The sequence below is a fragment of the Mastigoproctus giganteus genome, chromosome 1 (assembly GCF_048544385.1).
Source record: "Mastigoproctus giganteus isolate SK-2022 chromosome 1, ASM4854438v1, whole genome shotgun sequence".
Taxonomy (NCBI): Eukaryota; Metazoa; Arthropoda; class Arachnida; order Uropygi; family Thelyphonidae; genus Mastigoproctus; species Mastigoproctus giganteus.
The window spans coordinates 53,596,288-53,621,300 of record NC_143575.1 but is presented as its reverse complement, the minus strand read 5'-3'; the positions used below and the strand labels follow the sequence as shown (position 1 = coordinate 53,621,300).

The 25,013-nt window shown below is 34.1% G+C and overlaps 1 protein-coding gene across 2 annotated transcripts in view; it reads right to left on the bottom strand.

The window, feature by feature from the left end:
• The window catches only part of LOC150090803 (transmembrane protein 245), a 148,081-nt gene that overhangs the window by 106,597 nt on the left and 16,471 nt on the right, over positions 1-25,013 (bottom strand). For both annotated transcript variants that reach the window (XM_090380143.1, XM_090380135.1), the window contains exons 2-4: positions 22,836-23,052; positions 11,160-11,269; positions 9,028-9,238 (exon numbers count right to left, since the gene is read on the bottom strand). In XM_090380143.1, the coding sequence (XP_090236269.1) occupies positions 9,028-9,238; positions 11,160-11,269; positions 22,836-23,052 (538 nt within the window). The remainder of the gene's footprint in view (positions 1-9,027; positions 9,239-11,159; positions 11,270-22,835; positions 23,053-25,013) is intronic.

Genomic DNA, 25,013 nt, shown 5'->3' with positions numbered 1-25,013 from the left:
TTCACTCGTGACTCATAGGTGGTCAGATGAAAATCCACATGCCACTGTAGAAACGAATTTTCAACTTTGCTTCTCTGTAAACGTGTGGTGTGGTATCATCGACAATCAGTTGATTGGACTTGTTGTGTTACAAAATCGTCTTACAGGGCCCATTTACCTAGAATTTATGCAAAATGAACTTCCACTACTATTGGAGAATATTCCCTTGGCTACAAGGATTAGTACATACTTTCAGCATGATGGACTCCTGCATATTATACCCATCTGGTGATACAATATCTAAATCGAACTTTCCCTGAATGATGGATCGGCCATGGTGGTCCCATTCATTGATCACCAAGGTTTCCAAGACCTCACTCCATTAGATTTTTGTTTGTGGGGACAGATGAAAAGTATAGTATACAAAGAAAAGGTGAATACAAGAGACAAATACCGCTGCCCTCATAAAGCAATTTGTATACCGCTGCCCTCATAAAGCAATGTCAAAACCACCTAATAAGAACAACATGTCATATTACTACAAGAGTTGCAAAGTGCATTGAGGTTGGTGGTAGGATTTTCGAACATTTATTGTGAACTGTAAAATATTTGTCAATTATTTGTGTTTTGTATCATTGAAAAAGTCAATAATACAAACAATAAGTAATTTATCGTTCTTTAACACTTCTCATAACGGCTTTGTGCACGCTAGTTGCAAACAGCTGTATCTCCGTATTCATTGAGAATTGGACACGTTTATATGAACTTTTTTACCCAGAATAATCAATACTATAACCACCAAAATATCTACTATTCCTCCTGAATCACCCTGTATATGGAAGTATGCTAAGTAAGCATACACCCATCTCTTTACATAATTTTGAACAGACTGTTTGCAAACTGGATTAATTTGTGCATAAAAAAAGCAGGTTTTTTTTTTTTTTTTTTTTTTTTTAAATTTAGGTCTCAAAGATTTTGTAATATGAAAACCATCCTGTTCAATTCAAAATTACTCAACTCTAAATTTTCATAGCTGTTATATAAATAGCACTTTAGGGGTTTCTCTTTTACTGGTTATAAATTTCCTTTAACTCCAGTGCAGGGGGATAAACTGCACTTATTTCATAATAAATACATGTCATATGTATTATATAAACACCATGTGGGTAGAAAAATAAATTCCCTACCTTTATTTCACATTGTGATCATCACCTAAAAGATGTAGCACCTATCCTGAATAATGAAAATAAAATTTGAACAGCAGTATAAGAATAGATAAAAAGAATTTGAAACTCTCTGTCTGCATCATTCTAGTCATTAAAACAATGCCAATTACATCTTTCCCATTGAAAAATTTTTAAATATATTACAGGAGAGTCATACATTTACTGCAAAGTACCAAAACTACTATTGTCTTACTCTGGATATGACAATGAAAATGTGAAAATTAAATAATGGAAGACGTGAGAAATGCCTTGTAGCTAAAATACAATTATCTTTCCTTTACCTGCTGGGTACAGAGAAAGGACAGGAGAAGGTAGATTAGCCACACAGATATCCAATACAGAAATGAATAGTTGGATCCAGAAGCAGACCAAGAGGAAGTAGGACTGATGGTAACAAGCAAGCAGTTGAAGAAAGAGGAGACATTCTTACTACGACTAAAATCTGGATTATCTCTTCAGATTTTTTGTCTGCTAGCAACAACTCCACTGGAAAGAAATAACAAAGTATAGAAGAAAATAGTGAACGAAAGGTTGATAGGCCAGAAGGAACGGAAATGATTTGTTCTATCAGTGACCTGTATACTCAATCTGCATATAACAGATATTGGATGATTTATTGATTTACAAGTTGCTCACAGGGTTCTGCGATCAACTTGTGTAAATTTATCACCAGCTAAAAGTAAAATTGCTGCCTTGCATAGATACTGTATTAAATAGTATTATTTAATACAGTATTATTTAATACAAAAGAATAAAATCTTCTCTTCTTTTAAATTCTCTGCAAATTTGGCAGTAAAACTGCCTATGAATTAGTCAGAATTACTCTACAGATTTAGTCTGCATCAATAATGAACTTCCAAAATGGAAGATTTAAAACTTTTTATCTAACAAATTTACACATTACATTCTTCAACATGGCATAGACTAACTGACCTCAGTAAATGAATATGAGGCATGCTTACAAAGAGCTATATTCACATTTTTTAACATTGGCATAATATTTAAAAGGAAGAAACACAATCCTTTATTCAAGAGAGAGAGAGAGAGAGAGAGAGATGAAAGAAACATGAACAGATTTTTCATACATGAGAGAATAACCTTGCTTACAGTTATCAGCTTGCTCAGATTGTTTGAGATTGCTTGTAGAAATTTATGATTCGAAGTTATTTTCCTTGAAAAATTCATTAATGTCTCTTTTTAAAGCTTTTTGAATCATGACCTGTATTTGGATGCAAAGCATGGTATTCACTAACGACTGCTTGCTATATTTTACAATTTGTTAGCAGTCATTAGTGAAGTTTGCTTGCTGTATTTTACAATTTGTTAACAAATTGAAAAATACAGCAAAGCAAATAAATTATAAATTTTAAAAAATAAAAATAAAAATAAATTTTAAAAAATAAAAATAAAAATAAATTTAAAAAATGTTCATATGGGTTTTTTTTATCACTTCTAATATCTTCTTTAAATACTTTTGTCAGCGTCTACCACTGTTCCTCCAGTCTAGTTAAACATTTATCCAAGGTGTGCACACTTGCTGAAAATTTTTTTTTACTTTTTTAGAATGCATTAATTGAAAAAAAGTTTCAATTTGTCCTTCCTTTTAGCACTTCTTTCTAGGTGATAGTAAATGTTCACAAAACATTTAAATATTCGCCTTCAGTGGAAGGCTTGCAATCTGCTTTTCAGTACAAATTAATTGGATGACAAAGGCAGCCTATTGCTATTCAAGTGCTCAATCTCATCTTTTATTATCCTTGCATCCGTTTTTAGGATAGCCATAATAGAGGCATTATTAACACCAAGTGCCAGAGAGTAGTAGTATTGGCATGTGATGCAAGAAAGCAAGTGTATGAGCTTATGCAGCATCAGCCAAAAAAAAAAAAAAAAAAAAAAATCACACCATTCCCTCCAAATGCCTGTCCAGTTCCTCCTTAAATTTATTCAACCTATCAACTTCCACAACGACAAATGGAAGTTTGTTCCAGCAATTAACCACCCTCTGGCTAAAGGCAAATTTCCGCACATCTATTCTACATCTGTCCTTTCTTAATTTGAATTTATGTCCCCTTAGGTTCGTAATCTGAACAAGTGGAAGGATCCCATCAGAATTCAGCATGCTCAACCCATTCAAGGCCTTATACACCTCAATCAGATCACCGCGCAGGTGCCTAGTCTCCAGCCACTGCAATTTGCAGAACTTAAGCCTCTCTTGGTAAGAGGATCCCTTCGTTCCCCTCACCAATCTTGTTGCCCTTCTCGGTACACGCTCAAGCAAATCTACATCCTTCCTAAAATGAGGCCTCCAGACCTGTACGCAGTACTCAAGGCGTGGCCTCCTTTTCCCTGCTAGAAAAATTCCTATATATCATTGACAAAACCCCATGACCTGCCCCGTGGCAGCCTGTTTGCATTGCTCAGAAAACTTCATATCTGACTGCACAATTACTCCCAGGTCTTTTTCATTTTCTACCACCTTAAGTGTAGTACCACACAGTTGGTACATTTCTCTGGGGTTACTTCTACCCATATGCAGTACTTTGCATTTGTCAAGGTTAAACTTCAGTTGCCACTTCTTAGCCCATCTGCCCAAATTATCTTAATTTCTGTTGCAGTAGCACACTGCCATTACTGTCATTAACAACCCTGCCAACCTTTGTATCATCTGCAAACTTCGACATTAAGCCTGATATACCTTCATCAATATCATTGATAAATATACAAAACAATGATTTCACAATGATTCAAATCTTATTAGAGACTGGAGGAATTCTTAAAGCTTTATTTAATTGGGGTTGTAGTTAGCCAATCTTAGGAAGAATTATGATATTGATGAAGGTATATCAGGCTTAGTGTCGAAGTTTTCAGATGATACAAAGGTTGGCAGGGTTGTTAATGACAGTAATGGCAGTGTGCTACTGCAACAGGATCTAGATAATTTGGGCAGATGGGCTAAAAAGTGGCAACTGAAGTTTAACCTTGAAAAATGTAAAGTACTGCATATGGGTAGAAGTAACCCTAGAGAAACGTACCAACTGTGTGGTATTACACTTAAGGTGGTAGAAAATGAAAAAGCCCTGGGAGTAATTGTGCAGTCAGATATGAAGTTTTCTGACCAGTGCAGACAGGTCATGGGGTTTTGTCAATAATATATAAGAATTTGCTAGCAGGGAAAAGGAGGTGATTGTCAGTCTGTATAAGGCAATGGTCAGGCCACGCCTTGAGTACTGCATACAGGTCTGGAGGCCTCATTTTAGGAAGGATGTAGATTTGCTTGAGTGTACAGAGAAGGGCAACAAGATTGGTGAGGGGAATGAAGGGATCCTCTCACCAAGAGAGGCTTAAGTTCTGCAAATTGCAGTGGCTGGAGACTAGGCACCTGCGCGGTGATCTGATTGAGGTGTATAAGGCCTTGAATGGATTGAGCATGCTGAATTCTGATGGGATCCTTCCACTTGTTCAGATTACGAACCTAAGGGTGCATAAATTCAAATTAAGAAAAGACATGTAGAATAGATGTGCGGAAATTTACCTTTATAGCCAGCGGGTGGTTAAATTGCTTGAACAAACTTCCATCTGTCATTGTGGAAGTTGATAGGTTAAATAAATATAAGGAAGAACTGGACAGGCATTTGGAGGAAATGGTGCGATTTTTTTTTTTTTTTTTTGGGTGATGCTGCATAAGCTCATACACTTGCTTTCTTGCATCACATGCCACCACTACTACTACACAGCCATCTAAAACAGATGCCTAAAATGCATTGAGCATAATAGAGAATGTGTTGGCATGCAGTAATTTGATAAAGACACTACTGCATTTGATAATGTCTGTGCTGTAGTTAAAAATGCATATAGGACAAAATTGTGCGAAGAACATTGGATTCTTTCTTTAAATTAGATTAATTTATCAAAAAGTTAATGGTTTGTATGTCTCCTTTTATTATTATTATTAGCCATATGGTGTAAGGAAGCCTGAGGCTTATGCTGCACCAGCCAAAACAAGTTCCTGAGAGAGAGAGAGAGAGAGAGAGAGAGAGAGAGAGAGAGAGAGAGAGAGAGAGAGAGAGAAAGAGAAGTAGAAAGGAATCACCAAGAAAGAGAAGAATGATGACATCCAGCTGAGGACCCTGGGTGTGCCAAACCCATACTCACTAGATGCGAGCCCCTGGATATTAAGATTAATTCTTTTTACTGTGATACTAAAATATTATATTCAAAATATTTTCATATTATATATTTCATATATATATATATATATATATCACAATATTTTCATTTCTGTTAATTGCTTTTCTCTTAGTTTGTCTTACAAATAAAATAAAATCTTTTAAAAGTATGTTATTCCTGTTATTGTATTGTTAGACAAGGCTTTTGTTTTTATTATTTTATTTTAATAATTTAAATTAATTTATTATTTTTTTATTTTTGATATAATTATTATTTATTATTATTCTTAGATATAAAGTATGTGCAAAAAAAAAAAAAAAAACAGTAAAATGTTGACACTTTTGGGGGACCTTGTTACTAAAAACCTTGTTATTACAAAACGTGAAAATTTGAACTTTGTATTAATGAGATTCGGCTGTATATACGTATGTATATTTAAGAGCTTTGATAATGTATAACAGATTATAAATGTTTCTTTTAATTACACAATTAACCCTCATTTAGTCAATCAACAAAAAAAAGCAAAAAAAAACTGTGATATGGTTATCCCTTTCTTTAAACCCTTAAAATGGTTTAATCACTTGTCACTCATTTGGAAAGGTCTAGTTTCAAGTCTCATCAGAGAAGGGAAGAATTTCTACAAGCCTCTACAAATGAGACTGTAGTTAGCCAATCTAAGACAAAAAAAAGACTCCTATAAGTTATTCTGGCTTTTTCAGTGTGCATACTATACAATTGGCCTGGGAACATATTCAATCTATACACATTACACAGTGCCTGTTAGGAACTTTCGCATATGCACGCATGCACACACTGAGTGATCACTGAATTATGCCACCTGCCCAATACCATGTTGGGCCACTATATACAGGGATAACAGCCACTATTTTCCTAAGCATTGATTCCACTAGATGTCTGAGGATGTTCGTAGGAATCTGCAGCCATGCTGCCTGCAAGGATTTCCGCAGTGTTGAAATAGATGACAGGTGCATGTCCATAAACCTCACTTCCCACTCCGAAACATCCACTAGCACACTCGTTTCCAGTCCTCCAGTGACCAGTGTGTTGTTGACACCACAGCATTCACTGTCAATGATGATCAGCAGTGAGGAGAGTGTGTCTCTTGGGTTGACTACTGTGGAATTCCATACATCTGTGCAGTGCATCATCATTTGGGATATTGTTCTTGCATTTCCCATATTGTATTGTGATGTTAATTGTCACACAGTGACCTGCCATTGAGCCCTTACAACGCATTGCACCCTTCACTTACCACAAACATCCACCTTGCATAATCCTTTACAGTTCTGCCAGCAGGTGGTGGTGTGACCCATTCAACACCATTCTTTGTACACCTTAACTACAGTGGGCCATGAGAAACCAACAAGACATGCCATTTCTGATATGGAAACAACCAATGCACAAGCTCCCTAAATCATGACCTTTTGAAACTCTGCGATATCTTTACTGTCTTATAACAGATATTTTTTCAATCAGACTCAGACGACCAGATGAAAATTATCATTGCTCTAGCACAGTCCATTAAGGATGGGGTGTCACGATTTAGTGATCACTGTATATGCATAAGCACCTACTGTCTTCACCATGGCTGCTCATCCATCTGTCTGCACGTAACAACCTAACTTCCAGTGGACAGATTTTCATGAAATTTTATATTTAGTTCTTTTAGAAAGATCTATTGAGCCATCCTAAATTTCATTAAAATCAGACAATACAGAAATCAAGAAATTATTAATTACCCATGCAGTTTTATGAAAAAAAGTAATTCATGGATTATACATGGTTTTAGTGCATTATTTTTTAAATGCATTATTCTTAGCTTTAAAATAAAAGTATAAGGAATATTATACAGTAATAAATATTATACAGTTGTAATTAAACTGATTGGAAGTATAGAGTTTATTGTGTTCTATAAATTATAATCTTAGTAATTAACTTATAAGATAATTATAATTTTCATTTCTATATCAAAAAATATATCATTTCAATAATCATAAAAAAACAAAAAAAAATTTATTTATTTATTATTTTTTTTTGCTTTTCTTGCAGCCATTTGTTTCTTACTAGTCAACACTATATCAACGTTTTTGTTGCCTAGGCAGCCATGTAGTGTAGTGCTCATTTTAGAACCCTATAATATTCCTAAATTGATATTTCTAATATTTATAATATATTCCTAAGTAGATATTTCTATATTTGTAGAAGAATAAGAGAAATTTACCTCAAATCATTTTTCAAAATATGTTAAACTTTTTAGTTAATTTTTTAATTGTTTTTTTAATTTTTAATTAATTTTTTAAAAATGTTTTATAAATTGTTTTTAATTGATTTTTTACTGTAATCATTTTGCATTAATCTTTTATTCATTGTAACTTCTGGAGAGTATCATACAAATGTGTTCTACAGATCATATTGAGGTAAATTTCTCTTATTCTTCTACAGATATTGAAATCAACATAGAACATACTGAGCATCATACCTCTGTTATTTACTATCAAAAGTAGATATTTCTAATATTTATAATATTCCTAAGTAGATATTTCTCATCGAAATTTTTTCCCTTCTAGTCAATAATACAACAAACATTATAGAAATTAAATATCTTATAACTTGGCTGCATATCAATATTTCTCATTTACATATTTTTAAATGGTTAACAATGCTAAATATTGTAAAATAAAATGTTTATAAGAATAACAATTTTTTGAAATTATTTTTTCATAATTCCATTGAATTTTTGGAGATCAAATTACAACTCTCCAAACATTTCTGAGGCTGTTCTTTACTAAAACAAACAAACAAATGAATATACAATTTTCTCTTTTCTACAACTACTGGCCTTTTGTGAGTACAAGGTAGTAGCAACTGAGTTCCAGTAAATATTTATGCTTGGCAGTTGCTTGATATCACACACACACACACACACACACACACACACACACACACACACACACACACACACACACACACACACACACACACACACACTACCACCTTCTCGATATATTTTTTGTTGGGGCAGGACCTGTATAACAATAAAAAGCAAATGACTCTCTCTCTGAAAGGTTTCTGACAGTTTCTAGCATACTGTAAAGAAAGCAAAAGAATGATATCTCTAAAAGAAGTCATAAATGGTGTTGTCAACTTCAGATGGATCTGCCTCAAGGGTCATCCCCAGATATATAGATTTTACTGCTGCCAATGCAAACTGCATATTTCAACATGAAGGTTAATGATTATTTGAGTGGAAGAGGACTATTAATTCTAGATGGAAAATTATCATAAAAACCAGTCTATGCCAAAGTTTCACATGCATATAGAGGATGTAAGAATAATATGATTCTGAGCTTCGACATATATATATTTATTCCTATCATTAAAGAAATCATTAAGAAAAGCATTTCTACAACCTGGCAGATTTCTAGATATCTAAGTATGTTGCATTTCAAAGTGAGTTACTTTTGAACTCTTGTTATTTAAAAAATATTCATCAATATATCCTGCACACTTTTTTTTACCCCTTATGCAGATATAACCAAAATTACATTAGAAATTAACAGTTCACTCAATAAAAAGATTTGAAAGATATACAAAGATTAACAAGAATAGATATATAAATTCTATATTAACTAACCAGATCTTTTAAATATGATGTATATTAAAGGAATTGGCAAAAGATGAAGTAACCACAAATGACACCAAATTTCTGCCATGATGCAGGCCCACATCAAGCCATACAAATAAAGGTTGCTAACTTTTTCCTCAGTAACTGTAGCATTTTTCTCACTGTCTGGATGGACATCTGATTTAGTTGCTTCTTTGGAAGAGAATGGTTCTTTATCTTCCTAAAAAAAAAAAAAGTGTAATGATTCAACATTATGAAAGAACTAAAGTATATAATCACTCAAATATTAATTCCCAGAATTTCTTATACTAATTATAAAAAAAAACTGGATGTTTTTTAAGATTACATTATTTATTTTATTTTTTTTTTTGGTAACAATTAGTACAACTGGATTACAAACTGGTTTGCTGAATGCAATTATATTTAATTAAACACTTCCAGAAACTTAATTGGTAACTTCTCCACTATGTGCTCATTATACAAATGCATATTCTGGTTTTGGCAGGAAGCAGACTTTCAAATGCCACAAGTAAACACTATGGTCATACAAACTGACAACAGCAAGTCTGTTGGTTACCAAACTAAGCTCATAATTTACTAAATTGATTTCTAAATTGGACAGAATTTAAAAATCAATCAGTTCAACCAACACCTTGAAAACTGGCTGTTTTTGAAAATAATTTTCAAATCTCTGGAGAATTAATCTAAAATTAGCACCAATTAACAATTCCCTTGATTGCCATTTTTGTGCAGGCCCAGATAAAATTGGAGCACAAGGCAAAGCGTGGAACAGTAAAAAAAAAAAAAAAAAAGACTAAAACCCTTGAGGTGCAAGCAACTGATGTATTGTTTGTAAAAGTTTTCAGAAAAAACTAAACCTACTTTAGTTGTTCTTTTAGTAGCATTGTATATACGTAACTGAAATGGAGAATGGTGAAAATCTAAACAAGTTTAGTGTGTGAAACTGATGGTAGAATAAGGATAGAAATTTAATCACTAAATGAGTGGTACATGAAGCACCATGAAACATCTGAAAATAATTTATAGCCCTTTAAGAAATTAAAACCAGATTGCACTTTATGCACGTTGAAGTACTTACTTTTTCACTACAGACCTACTTTAAAGAGGCCAATTACTGGCTTCTGTGAGATGGTGAAACAGCCACGCCTTGACAACTATTGTGCTTTTATTCTTCAGCTGATCATATAGAGATTAATAGTAATTTCAAAGTAGACTACAATTAATGAGATTTCTCTGATGACAGCTGAGTTATTATTCTTCAGCAGATCTGCAAACGTTTTTATTATCATCTATTATTATATTGAGAGAGATTGCACACAAATGCAATTGTAACTATGCTTTACATATAAATACTTATGGCAAAGTTTGCCCCCCATCAATCTGATACATTCATTATCTTCCTACTGATTGCTCAGCTGGTCTTTAATAATTGTGAGTGATATAGAAGGTAGCCTTTGCTGATTACTGATAGAAGAGATCTGCCATTAAGAACAAAATCCATCCCTGGTGTTGAACAAGTTATATCACCCGAGCAGACATATTATCAAAAATTTTTAGTTGCAGAATGTTAATGATAAACACAACAATTCATTAATTTGTGATATAACTACATCACATAACTACACTGTCTTGCAGACTATTAAGAATATCAACCCTTTTGCAAGAAAAATGCACATATAGAAAATTTTGAGAGTTTTTTCAATGTAGTATCAACAAATTACATCTGTACACACAGCCTTAAAAAACTCAAAGCATATTTGTGATCTAATAGTAGATCACAAAGCATATTTTAAACAATCACAGTGTGCACAGAAGTAAAAATATTTACATAAAACAAACCCAGTTAGAAGGAAAATGGGATGCTAGCGAGTAACATAACACTAGCCCTTTAGCACATCCCTCCCCACATAGCAAAACCATTACACAACCTATGACATCTTTTTATGCCATCGTAAAATATGTATATTCTGGTCAACCACTGAAATTTTTTTTATAGCATGCAAATTTTTTTTATAGCATGATAAAATCATGCTATAAAAAATATGTTAAATTAGCTGTTTTAATGATTATAACTAAAGTTTAACTGAAGAGACAACAACAAGAAAACTCAAAACACTTACCAGAGAAGGACTAATAGATGATAATGGAGAGCTGGGTCTTGGCAACCATGTTCCTACCCAAACTATCAACACTGAGGCCAAGGATGGAGATCTATGATATTCATTTGTTTCTAAATTAAATACAAGTATAAAAATCATTTAAATTTTAATGATTTTAATTAGAGCAAGCATACAGATGCACAACTCTTTGAAGAATTATTCATCAATACTACAAAACTACAACCTAAGTGGAACCTATTACTACACACCAGAAGTAACCAATATAAAGTTTGGGAATTACTCTTCAATTTCCATCAAAAAGTTTGGTGGAAGAAATTGAAAATCTGATGGAAAAATTCTGCAACAAAATCAATTCTTCACATTCATTTTAAATCTAAAGGTAAAGTGAATACAAAATTTAAAAAAAAAAAAAATAATAATAATAATCAAAATCCATTAGAGTCTAGCCTTCCAACCATCTGCAACAACATCTCTCTGCAGATCTAACTAGATATAGATGTATTCAATGCTTTTTCTAGTTCGACAAGCTAGGAAAACAATTTTTTCATGTCATTTTGAAAATCAAGTATGATTTCATTTACATGAAAATCAAATATGATTTTGATTTACTTCAAAATATTCAAAAAAAAAACGAACTGGTTTAAATCCATGAGAAAAGTCATCATCACCCTTTCACAAATAAACCTTTTAATTTTAGTATTTATCTAGCCTACTTTTTTTTAATAACTAATTTCTGTTTAATCACTGAAGATAAACAGCTATGAGCTGGTCCTAGTACCTGGGAGAATGACTACCCTGAATTTTTTTTTTTTTTTTTTAAATGCCAGAGGTCAAGTAAAACTATAACATAATTTGAAAAATCTGAATTTCAATATGATGTCTAGGCCTGTATTATGATGATTTTTTTTATTTCTTCTTATTTCTTTTTGGTTATATATTGTTGAACAATAACAGAAAGCATGCACAATTTACCATTGAGGTAGATCTGTATCACTCTATACTCATTAAGTTTACACAAGCCCTATTCACAGAAATTTTACTGTGAAAGCAAGCTAGTCATTCATTAATATTAATAAGAAATCTTGTACTGATCACCATCAACATTTTAAATAATCAGGTTTGTATTTCAAACTGACCGGTGGAAAAACCTTTACAGCTTGTTTCATTTTGTCTATCACACTGAAAATAGCTTATAGCAAGCAATGACACTAGCCATATGTTTTATGTTGTTGTTATTTGGTTTTTAGGAGCATTAGCAACTAAGGCCATATTACTCCGGGGATATGCGGTGGCCATTCCCTGACCTTTCCGCATCCTCCATATTTGGTGGTCACGGGCTCGAACCCCGGTCTAATCAAGAAGCATGTACTACGGCCTGCTGCTCCTGCCCACCTGGCTACGGAGGCACCTATATGTTTTATACAAATACCTCTTCCACTGTTCTTAGCATTCCATCTCACTCTTCAATATATACAAAAAATATTATTTCAGTTAAAATGAATATCATCTGCAAACTTGGGCATTAAGCCTGAGACACCTTCATTAAAATATATTTGATAAATATAGAAAACAACAATGGGCCCAACACCGAACTATGGGGAACTCCACTAATAACATTAGTCCACAAAGAGCAGTGTCCATTGATTACCACTGTCTTCTCCCACTCAACCATCCCTTTATCCATAGCAGCAACTTACCCTTAACGCCAGACTGCTCCAATTTGTACAGCAGTCTTTTAATTGTTGCATTATGTTAATATGTATTTATGTTTTAATAACTTAGTAAAACAGACTGCTCATTAAGAGTGAGTTCAGTTCAATCTATTTAATGCATAAATAAAAAACTGGAGAACAACTTTGCTTTTATAACCCAAAAGTAATTCCATTAACAGCACAATCAACTACCAGTTAATCTCACTTTCAACATGACCTATTATTTGTTTGACAAATTATTCCTTTCCAAACAGTGTGAGATTTGGTGGATGGCAACATAAAAAATCATATTACCAGTAATGAAGTAAATGAATTCCTTAATTATAAGGAATTATAATTAATATTTGATATTCCATTTAATTTGATCACCATACTATATATACAAAATATATAACTAGTTTTCACCTGAGTAAATTAAGTTTAATCATTTTCCCTGACATCAAAAACTTGTCAATTTATAGTAATAGACATATAATGCAAGGAAGCCACAGGCTTTTGCTACACTGGCCAGGATAAAAAAAAAAAAAAAAAAAAAAAAAAAGAGTAGATAAGAAAATAGAAATTATTTGCTTCCCTCTTCACACAGGTAACTATTCAGTTGACCATTGAATTTATTCAAACTGTCAGCCTCAACTACTTATGAAAACAACCTGTTCCAGCAATTCAAAAACTGACTGGTTAAAAGAAAAATCCCTACAATCTAGTCTAAACCTTTTCCCCTGTAATTTGAATTTATATCCAGATCCCTTTCTTCCTCTACTGTTTTTAATTCTACCCCACAACATGTATAATTAATTTTTGGGTTATTATTTCCCAAGAGTAAAACCTTGCATTTTGCTGTATTAAAACATAGATGCCACTTTTCTGACCATTCTTGCAGCCTATTCAAGTCATCCTGAAGGAGCACTGCTTGGTACTGACCATTAACAACTCTACTAATCTTTACGTTGCCTGCAAATTTTGACATCACACCTTCTATCCCTTCGTTGATATCATTTATGAAAATGTTAAAAAACGACAGTGGTCCAAGGAACCGATCCTCGAGATATCCCACTCCTGACGTTACACCAATCTGAAGAATATCCATTAATCACAATCCCTCTGCCTTCTGCCATACAGCCACTCAGCTAATTTGGTCTTACAATCCACCTTAGAATTTTTACAGTAAACCCAACATGTTCCAGCTTATACAATAAGGGTCTGAGTCAAATGCCTTGCTAAAATCCAAATAAACTATGTTGAAATTGTTCCCTACAACCAGCTCGTCAATAATAACTGTGTAAAAATAGCTTACAAAGTTAGTTAAACATGATTTTCTCTTAACAAAACCATGTTGTGTGTTAGTCAGAATGCCATATCTTCTAAATGTCCCTAGTTTGCACTCTTAATCATTGCTTCTAAGATTTTTCTACCAACGTAGTCAGACTGACCAGTCTGTAGTTACCAACTTCGCTCTTAGAACTGCCTGTATGTATTGATGATACAAAGATGCAAAGGAATCTCTCCCAAGTCCAAATATAGCTTCATAATTAACTTAAATGGATCAATACACTCCCTGTTGGCCACCCTCAAAATTACTGGGTATATGCCATCAACTCCAAGATGCCTTACTTGATTTCAGTCACTGTAATTTAGAAATGAAGGAGAAAGGTCTTCCAAAGTATCCAACATATATGCACAAATAGCTTGTGGACTGAGGCCCTTCTTCTGCAGGTTGCTGCTCTCACCTCCAATTTCTACATTTCTGTTTACAGTACAATAGATCACCTTTCAGGCCTGAAAAACAACAAAATATTAATTAACCACTTGCCTAATTTGTCCATATATGGTATGAGCATATATGGGCAAATTAATTTGTCTGCACATGGCATGTATTTTAATATCTTGGTTCTATTTCGGACACAAATATTCACTAACATATCATAGTGCAATGTGAATTACACAAAAAAAAAAAAAAGTATTTTTTTTACACTAGATAACTCTACTTTCTTCAGTTAAATAATATCATCAACATGTGCTATACTTTTTGTGTGAATGCATAAGTGAAGATTTCTTTGACTGGCACTGGGACATTGTTTGCTTTTGCCATTTTAATACTGCTAAATATAACAAAAAAATAACATGTTTAGCTTTTCTTCTAGAAGTAGTTATTGTAATTGTTTTTATATTACACTGATTTTTATAACAATAAGTTTGGTAATGTATGCAACATGTTACATTTCAGGCACATTTGATTTGTGTATTTTAAATTAATTGAATTTTTTTTTCTCTGATTCATAAAATGAAAAATAGAACTAATTATCTTCTTACCAATTCACTATTAATGAATTAACTAATAACATACAAAAGTAATTCACGGTCATATTCAGGTGCGATTTCTTCTAGATTTTTTTAAAAAATTGAAATTCAATATCTATTTCATGGATTTTTTCAGATTTCATAAAATAAACAAACAAACATCAACAAGTTCCTCAGATTGCAGTATTCCTTTTTTTAATATACTTCACTTATTTTCTCCTACATTTTAACCTAACAATGGTTGGTTGCAGGTCATCTGATAAGTGACCCTGGAAAATAACACTCCTGCATTAACTTCTAATCAATGACTAAAAATCTGAAAATTTTTATTTTATTTTTTTATGTAAACCCCAAAGACGAGAGGTATTAGAACCTATAATACTTAGTACCGTGCTTGGGTTGGATATTGAGAAGACGAAAGAAGATATTTGTTGACATTGTACTTGAACTTCTGTAGACTAATTTTCAGGAAATATGTATGAAGGAAGGTTGTTCCAGAAAACAGCAGTTGAATGAATAAACAAGGAAGATGAAAAGTTGGTTCTGTGAGTTTGAAGTTGGACAGTAAATGGATGTTGGCTGGTGGCGGCACGTGTTTGGACTTTTTGAAAGAGAGAGCGGGAATTATAAAAGCCAATTCAGAAGAACAGTGCCCATGGAAGTATCTGTAGAAGAGGCATGCAGCAGAAACAGTACATCTATGAGACAACGAATGGAGAGACTCTGTCAGAGATGAATCATTAATTAACCTAACTGCCATCTTCTGAATGGAATCAAGAAGCCTGAGAGAGGTTTTGGGGGCACCACCCCCAGATGTGGGAACAATATTCCATGGCTGGGTGGATTTCAATTTATACAGAGTGAGCAGCTGTTTGGAAGAAAAGTAACGCGGAGAACGAAAGAGAAAATCAAGTTTTTTAGATGCAGAGGAAGCAATATTTGTAATGTGCTTGTGCCAAGAGAGATTAGAAGTCAGGGTAATCCCCAAAAGAGATATATCATTTTGCCTAGAAATCGGATGCCACTAAAGATAAGCATAGGAGCAGAAGAATCCTTTTTGCGAGATACAAGACAAGACTGAGTTTTAGAAGGGTTTAAATCAACTAAGTTGTCTTTGCCCCACTGGAGAATTACCTGAAGATCGGCATTTAAGGAATTGGTAGCAGATTTTCGAGAAGTTGAAGCTGACTGAGCAGGACAAGGTTTCTCAAAATGGAAAGTGGAATGCAATGTGCTATCATCGGCAAAACTATGGATAGGATTTCCAGTCAATGGTAGAAGGTCATTAATATACAGGAGGAAAAGAGTGGGAGAAAGAACTGAACCTTGGGGGGCCACCGGCATTAGTGGAGTAGTTAGAGGACAGAGAGCCATCTACCATCACCCTCAATGGGCGATCAGAGAGAAAACCAGATAACCAATTATTAAAAACAGTTGGCAAACCATAAGATGGAAGCTTGTTTAGAAGACCTTTATGCCAAACACAATCGAAAGCCTTTGAGATGTCAAGAGCAACTACTTGTGTTTCACCAAACCTTTCCATTGAATTAGTCCATAAATGGGTAACATAAGCCAGAATATCACCAGTGGATCAGACGGCAGGTTTCTAGGTAGTTTAAGAGTTGGCGGTTAATTGATTTCTCCATTACTTTAGAAAGAGTAGAAGCAATTGCAATGGGATGATAATTGGATGGGAGGGATTTGTAACCCTTTTTTAGGAACTGGCTGTATATGAGCAAATTTCCAAGCAGAAGGAAAAACACCTTTCGAATAAGAAAGTGATAAAGGGCGGCAAAGAATAGGAGTAAGTTCAGGAGCACAGGTTTTGAGAACAAGTGGAGAAATACCATCGGGACCTGGAGCTTTCTTAGCATCAAGATTCGTCAAAATCCTTCTGACATCCTTTTGACGGAAGACCACAGGAGGCATTGAATGGAGCATGTTGGGAATGGTGGGAGGTGTTTTACCAAGATCATTAATACATGAGTTGGAAGAAAAATGGGATGCTAGCAGGTCAACTTTATTCTTGGCTGAATTGACAACAGAACCATCTGGTTTGGACAGAGGTGGAAGCAGAGATGGGCAAAAGAGATGCGGCCAATAGCTGTAGCAAGAGACCAGAATGCTCAGCTACCACTAGGGAAAGAAGCAAGTTTTCTACTCTTAGCCCGTTCAAACTCTAGTTTGGACTGATTAATAACTGCTTTACAATTGTTGCGAGCTTTGGTTTAGGCAGAAAATGAAACTGGAGAATTAGAAACAAGCAAATTACGGTATGCGACATTCTTCTCTTGAACAGCCTTGGCACATTTATTGGAAAACCAAGGTTTATTTAAAGGACGAGATTTTAAAGTGGAGTGTGGGATAAAGGATTCCATTCCTGCAAGAATAATTTCACTGACACGATCTGAGCAAACGTTGACATCAGAAGTTTTGAAACAGTAATCCGAACAAGGAAAAGAAGAAAAGAAGTCTCGAAGGTCATCCCATTTTGCATTCTTGTAATACCAAACAACACGAGGTTGGGAATAGCCATGAGATAAAGGTTCCATTGGAGAAGAGACAATCACCATGTTGTGATCTAAAGTGCCTAAAGGACCTCTCACTTCGACCGTGTACTTAGAAGGGTTGTTTGTGAGAAAAAGATCAAGCATATTGGCTGTATGATCAGGATTGTACGGTATTCTTGTAGGTAAATGAACAATCTGTGCAAGGTCATTAGTAATTGCAAAAGCCTCAGCATCTCGACCAGCTGGGTCGGTGTGACTAGAAAACAGAAGCCAGCTGGAGTTGTGAACATTAAAATTACCTCACTGTTAGGAAAGTTGGACTGGAGAAAGTCAAGTTGCAAAGAGAGGAAGTCAAAGAGCTCCAAGTGATTAGTGGAGTTGGGAGAACGGTAGAGACAACAGATGAATTTGACACAATGAGGTAGAGAGATTTTAAGCCAGAGAAAATCAAAGAGAGGAGATTCCAAATTGCCAAGTCTCTGACAGGGAATATCAGAATGGACATATGCATGAGTACCACCTTTGAGACGAAAGGAATCACACAGCGAATAATTTGGGCATCTGAGATGAGTAGTAGTTGAATCAACCGATAACTGAGATTCTGTCAGAAAAAGTACATGAGGTTTGGCACACTGCAAGTGGAAATGGACATCGTTGAGATTAGAATTGAGACCACGTATATTTTTGAAATGAATTAGGAAGTGCTTGGGAGGTTTAGATCTTTTCGCAGATACGCTTGCTCTATTAGTTTGACAATTCATGGTGTATTCAATAGTAAGAAAAAGTGGGTGGAACATGCTGTATGAAGTAATGAAATTTTGGATACGGTGTACACACGGTAAGAATATACCCAGATCCTTGACATAACGTGGCCTCGACAATGCTCCCCACATACACACTACTCGGACTCCCTCCAGTTACTATCTGGCAGAGTAGAGGTAGCAAGATTATACGCCAGCTGATCTGCAAGCCTCCTAGAGAGTTACCAATAGGTTCGGTCCAGTGTACTAACTAGCGGCCAGCCTGCGAACACAGTTTTAGAGCTGTACCCTTGAAATGTAAGGAATATTGGATCTCGCCACGATGTTCATCATAACCTCAAAAGTCATCAATCATACTGCATGATGGAAGAGATAGGGAAGAGTTGACCGGAACTTAGCTCTAGAGACTAAACATGGGTTCCACCACTTCAAGCCTCCAATAAGCAAAGTGGTGCTATTGCACTGGTTGATGAGAGTCATAGAGGGGTAACATAGTCATATGATGGTAACATAGAGGGGCGGCATTCCTCCATGTCGTGTGGGTGCCACACCTCGACCCCTGCTTAGGTTGGTTCACACCTGGGTGGTCACCCACCATGTACTTGTGCATGGAGGTTATACCCAGGATTACTAACAGTCATACCATCATGAAGATGCAAGTAGAGGATTTGGCTGTCACAGACCGTCCGGACTTCGCCGAAATTGGATCCACTTGACTTGAGTGTCGCCTCGAATATCAGTTCCATCAGCGTTTTAGACTCCCAGGTAGCAAGTACAGCTTGTCTGGCATATCTGAGAGAATGTCGGTGACAACCTCAAGGACCAATTCTAATTTTAGGTTACTTGTTTTTCTTCTTCCATTAATTCCATAAACATCCACAGTCTTACCTAGTTTTTAAGATATATATTTTTTAACATAGTAAAGACAGGAAAATGAAACCCTATTCCCTCCACTCTAGTGCAAGGCCAGACTGCCACTACACTGCAGCAAGCTAGATACATAGTTTCAAATTTCATGCAATGAGAACGTGTAACAAATTTGAACTAAATTTTGAAGTAAACCTGAAAAGAGAAGTAACTAATGGTACTGAATATATATAATTTCTTCTTTTTCACCTTTTAACAATATTTATAAAATAATAAGGATAACTATATGTGCTTGTACACGTTTGAAATTTTGAGCACTTAGTCATCTTTTAAACTGGAAAATGGAAAGGAATAAGAACGGGATGCTTCTATTTTATTTCTAAAATATTTCTTTGCAGTTTTCAACAAAATTTATTATTTTTTAAAAATAAAAGATGCAAAACACACAGCATGTTTTAAAATTTTGAATTTGTTATTAAAACTTAAGTCTACAATCCATTAATAAATGATGAAATACTGGCAGTGTTCAAGCAGAACAAAAAAAAAAAAAAAAACCAAAAATGTCTTCCAGAAATTAAAAAGAAAGTTGAGAACCTATCTATTGACCTGCCACTTTTTTTTTGTACATCCACACCACAATCACTGCTAGGTTAATAATAATTGAAAGATAGCACATTTCTGCTATGAGGAATACAAAAATATTAATAATTCATGATTTAGATATTTAGTAAACTAATAACAAAAAAAAAAAAAAATTCCTTTTAAAAACAATGAGTTTCATATAGGTGCTGCTTAAACCGAAAACATTTTTTTTCTTGTGCAACCACTGTATTGCCTATTCATTCCTCTAACCAGCAAATGGCAACATACATAACATCCAATGCTTCAATTATAATATACAGTATATGGGTAGCCATATATGTATGAAAAAAAGAAATTAGATAGTATGAATCAGAGCTGTAATACTCAATACGTTCTATGTTGATATTAATATTTGTAAAATAATAAGGAGTTTACCTCAATATAGTAACATAGAACACTTCTGTATGATACTCTCCAGAAATTTCTGGAGAGTACCATACGGAAGTGTTCTACGTACTATACTGAGGTAAACTCCTCTTATTATTTTACAAATAAAAAAAGAAAGAAATAATAACTTCCTCAATTTCTATTTTCTCAATTTTAATGAAAATTTGGGATTACTTGACAAATTTTTCCAAATGAGCCAAATATAAAATTTCATGAAAATCATTCCACTGGGAGCCAAGATGTTAGATGCAGAATGAGAGGCAGGTGGACGTGGCAAAAACAACAGGTGCTTCGTGCATATGCACGAGCCTAAAAACTGGCAGTAACTCAGGAATGGAAATTTCTCTTAATGAAGCATATTCTGGATCAATAGATATTTCCAATTTATTGAATATTACTAGTTCAGAAAATGACAACATAGTTGATTTTAGTGCAACCAGACAATTTTGAATTATCTTAAATTGAATTAAGTTAAGTTAAATGTAGAGCCATCTTGTTAATAGCTGGGGAGTAATAAAAATTTCAATTTCAAAAATGGAATTCAAACTACTTAAAGGTGGATAAAAATGAATTTTCCCTGTCAGGGTACTTCAACACTCCACTGGTATGGGACAGGAATTGTGTGTGATAAATCTGGTTTCAACTATAAACAGAAATGTTATTAGAGTGAGAAAACATACATAATCTCACACACACACACGAAAATCTCACAAGCCAAAGTTTTTGGAAACTAAACCAAAGGTGACAGTTATTGGAATATCTTGAATAAAAGTTGACTATTAAACAATTAATTGAAAAAAAATTTGCAGTATAAACATAAGAAAAAAAAATTGATTATAATATCAATTTCATGAACAGGTAAAAATTCCTCCCTGGTTGGGCTTAGTACTTATGGGTACCTATCATGTATAATCAAACCCATGCTCTACGTAGAAAAGCTAGCTTATTTCAGTGAAAATGAATTACTATAATTAATAACCTCTCTTATACCATATGAAATTAATATTTTTTGGAATATCGCTCTAACCACTGTACACTTAAAGTGATGTTTCAGGCATCTTACCAATACCCATCACCAGACTGTGCTGTTATGGGTAGAAAATATAATGGGTTACAATTTGGGAACATTTGTAATTAATTATATTCCAATAAATATTAATTGTGAATTTTAAGTCTACAGGATTTTTAGTTAAATTTCCATTTGGGTTGCATTAGAAAACAGAGATTAAGAATAAATAAATATGTACAGATAAACAAGCCTGCACAACAGTCACCACAGATGATCGGAGTATGAGGGTCACGTTCACCCCAAGACTTCCACCCAAAAAAAAAAAATACTGGATCCAGGATAGTAAAACTTGCCATTTTACTACTGGCTGATAGATTTAACATCTCACCCATAAATTAACTGTTGGCAGCACTTCTTGCCAGTATGCACATCAGGTTTTGGAAGTATCAGCAAGCAGGAGTCTGACAGCAAGTAAGAATTTTATTTTTATTTATGTTTATATCTGTATGTATTTATTCTTAACCCAAGTGGAAGTTTAGCCAAAAATCCTGTAGACTTAATATTCATTGGAATATAATTAATTAAAAATATTCACAAACTGTAACCCATTCTATTTTCTACCGCTAACAGCATGGTCTGATGATGGGTTATCAGTAAAATGCCTGAAACATCACCTGAAGTGTATAGTGGTTTGGACTATAAGCTTAATAAGCTATATTATTAATTTCACATAGTATAAGAGTGGTTATTAACTACTTAAAGTCCTTCCCTAACTATATTATTTCAGTGAATTCGATAATAATTTTATTTCCATTTGACCTATATGACTATTCTCATGCCATAAGGTTTGTAGCTGTGCAATAATTATATTCATATCATAATAAGAGTGACATTGCATATACCTAAATTCCTTTTGTTTTTCCGGGACTTAAAAAAAAAAAAAAAAAAAAAAAAGTAATAACACAAATATTTTTTAAAAATTCACCGTAATGCAGATAAGATTTTCCTAACAACATCTAATGATATAATAGTGCTGCAGTATATTACTGCACTATAATATCATTAGATGTTATTAAGGAAGCTGCTGGCAGTTTGAATAAGAAAATTTTTGCTACTTATAACTCAAAATATAATGTAATTTAGGAAATCTGAAGTACTTTCTTATAGAGCAGATGGATTAAATCACATAAAAACAAAGGCATTACCAGTTAATTCATAAAGGAATACATCCAAGTCTTAGTAGGAATTTCAATTATTGAAACTTCCCCAACTATACAAAAATTGTTAATTTCAGCCTCTTTTGTATGCAACATAGGTCTAAAATAACATATATATATATATATATATATATATATATAATATATATGTTATTTTTTTTTCCTAAATAAAAAATAAATGTCTTTTTTGTGGATAAACACCCATAAGAAAGTACAGAAAGAAAAAAAAAGCTTCTCATTAATTTTTAAAATATGAGAAATTTATCTTTTTACCTTGAGAACTTTGCTTTCCTTTAACATCAGTAAAAAATCCAATTACCATAAGGGCTATAAGAAGTAATAAAATGGTTAACTTCAAAGGACCAGCAATTGTCACCAAATAGCAAATAATAGATGTCCACACAAATGGTGAAAGACTTATCCATACTGTTCGAAATGGGGTCCACCAAAACCACAAGGATAAAATATAACAGAAGACTATAGTTGTCACCTGTAACAAATTGCATTACTATAAAACACAATGACCTATAAGCATACATATCATGTATATGTAATAAATAGTAATTTTCTATAGACTAAAGCTAATATAAGATTACTGAAAACAAAAGAAAAAAATTGTAATTAAAAAAATTAGCATCAGCATTAATAATGGCATATGATGCAAGAAAGCAGGCTTATACAGCATTGACAAAAAAAAATTCCCATTTCACCTATGCATTCACTCAAATAGTTTGTCTAGTTCTTCCTGGAATACAAGCTGTCAACTTCCACAACAACAGATGGAAGTTTGTTCCAGCAATCAACCACTCGCTGGCTGATAACAAACTTCCGCACATATATTCTGCAACTGTCCTTTCTCAACTTGAATTTATGCCCCCTCATGTGCCCAGTCTGATAAAAAGGAAGAATCCCATCAACATTCAGTTTGCTTAAACCATTGAAACCCTTAAACATCTCAAAAAAAATCACAGGTGCCTAGTCTCCAAATGCTGCAATTTGCAGGACTGAAACCTTTCTTGAAACCTCACCAATCTCGTTGCCCTTCTCTGTACTCATTCCAGCAGCTCTATATCCTTCCTAAAATGAAACCTCCAGATCTGTATGCAGTACTCAAGATATAGCTGACCATTGCCATATACAATGGTATAATCACTACCTTATTTCTGCTAGCAAAATTCCTGTATATCATTAACAAAACCACAGGAGCTGTCCTGGCAGTCTGTCTGCACTGTTCATAGAACTTCATATCTGACTGCACAACTACCACCAGCTCTTTTTTATTTTCCACTATGAGTGTAGTACCACACAGTCAGTATTACTCTGGGGTTACTGATACCGATATGCAGTGCCTTGCATTTGTCAATATCATTTGCCATTTTTCAGCCCATCTGCCTAACTTTTCTAGATCCTGTTACTGTCATTAACCACTCTGCCAACCTTTGTAAACCTGGACATTAAGCCTGATATGCCTCCATCAATATCACTGATAAATATAGAAAACAACAATAAGTCCAACACCGAACCCTGAGGAACTCCACTAATAACAATAGTCCACAAAGAGCAATGTCCATTGATTACCACTCTACCTCCTCCCATTCAACCTTCCCTTTATCCATAGCAGCAACTTTCCCTTAATGCCACATCTCCAATCTGTAGAGCAGTCTTATATATGCAACAGTATCAAAAGCTCTCCTGAAGTACAAAATATCAAAACATTTTTTCCATCCAGTTTCTTTGTGACCACATTGTAGTATACAATCAAACTGGACAGACAAGATTTCCCCTTAACAAACCCAAGTATAACTGTCTGAAGTATAACTGCAATATTATCTAGATCAGATATTGCCAACTGTATGCCCGCAGGCCCCAAAGTGCCCAACGAAGGGTTTCATGTGCCCTCATGAAAAATAGGAGCGATCGCCCTACAGATCCCCGGACCGTGTTGGAATGTCAGGTCACAGCTAACCTGAGATATACTAGGCATAAATATAACGAGCCGTTATATTTATGTCTTGCATAAAAATAACAGTTATATTTATGTCTTGCAGCAACAGCCCTCCAAGTGTAATAGGTAGAGGTTGAAAATATTTTCTTTGAAACTTTTCCAATTGTTTTAGTCTTTCAGTTTTCTTTATTCCGATTTCCTCAGGTTTTCTAATGTAACCTTCCCAGTCCAGAAGTTAGAAAGTCCAAAGAGAACTCTATAAATCCAGTGATTTCGTGTCGTAAATATCTGTTCGGCAGTTTAAATTGAATATGGACTGGAAGAAATCCCCCATTAATGAGAAAAGATTACAGTGGAGTCTTTGCTTTGTCATCATGAAAAGGGTATAGACCTTTAGTCTCCAGATGTAGAAGTTTTATAGAATAACAATAGTGTTTGGAGGATGCGGTTTTCTAAGAATTTTTCAAAACAGCCTGAAAAGGAAAGTATCCTTTTTGGGCAGTTCC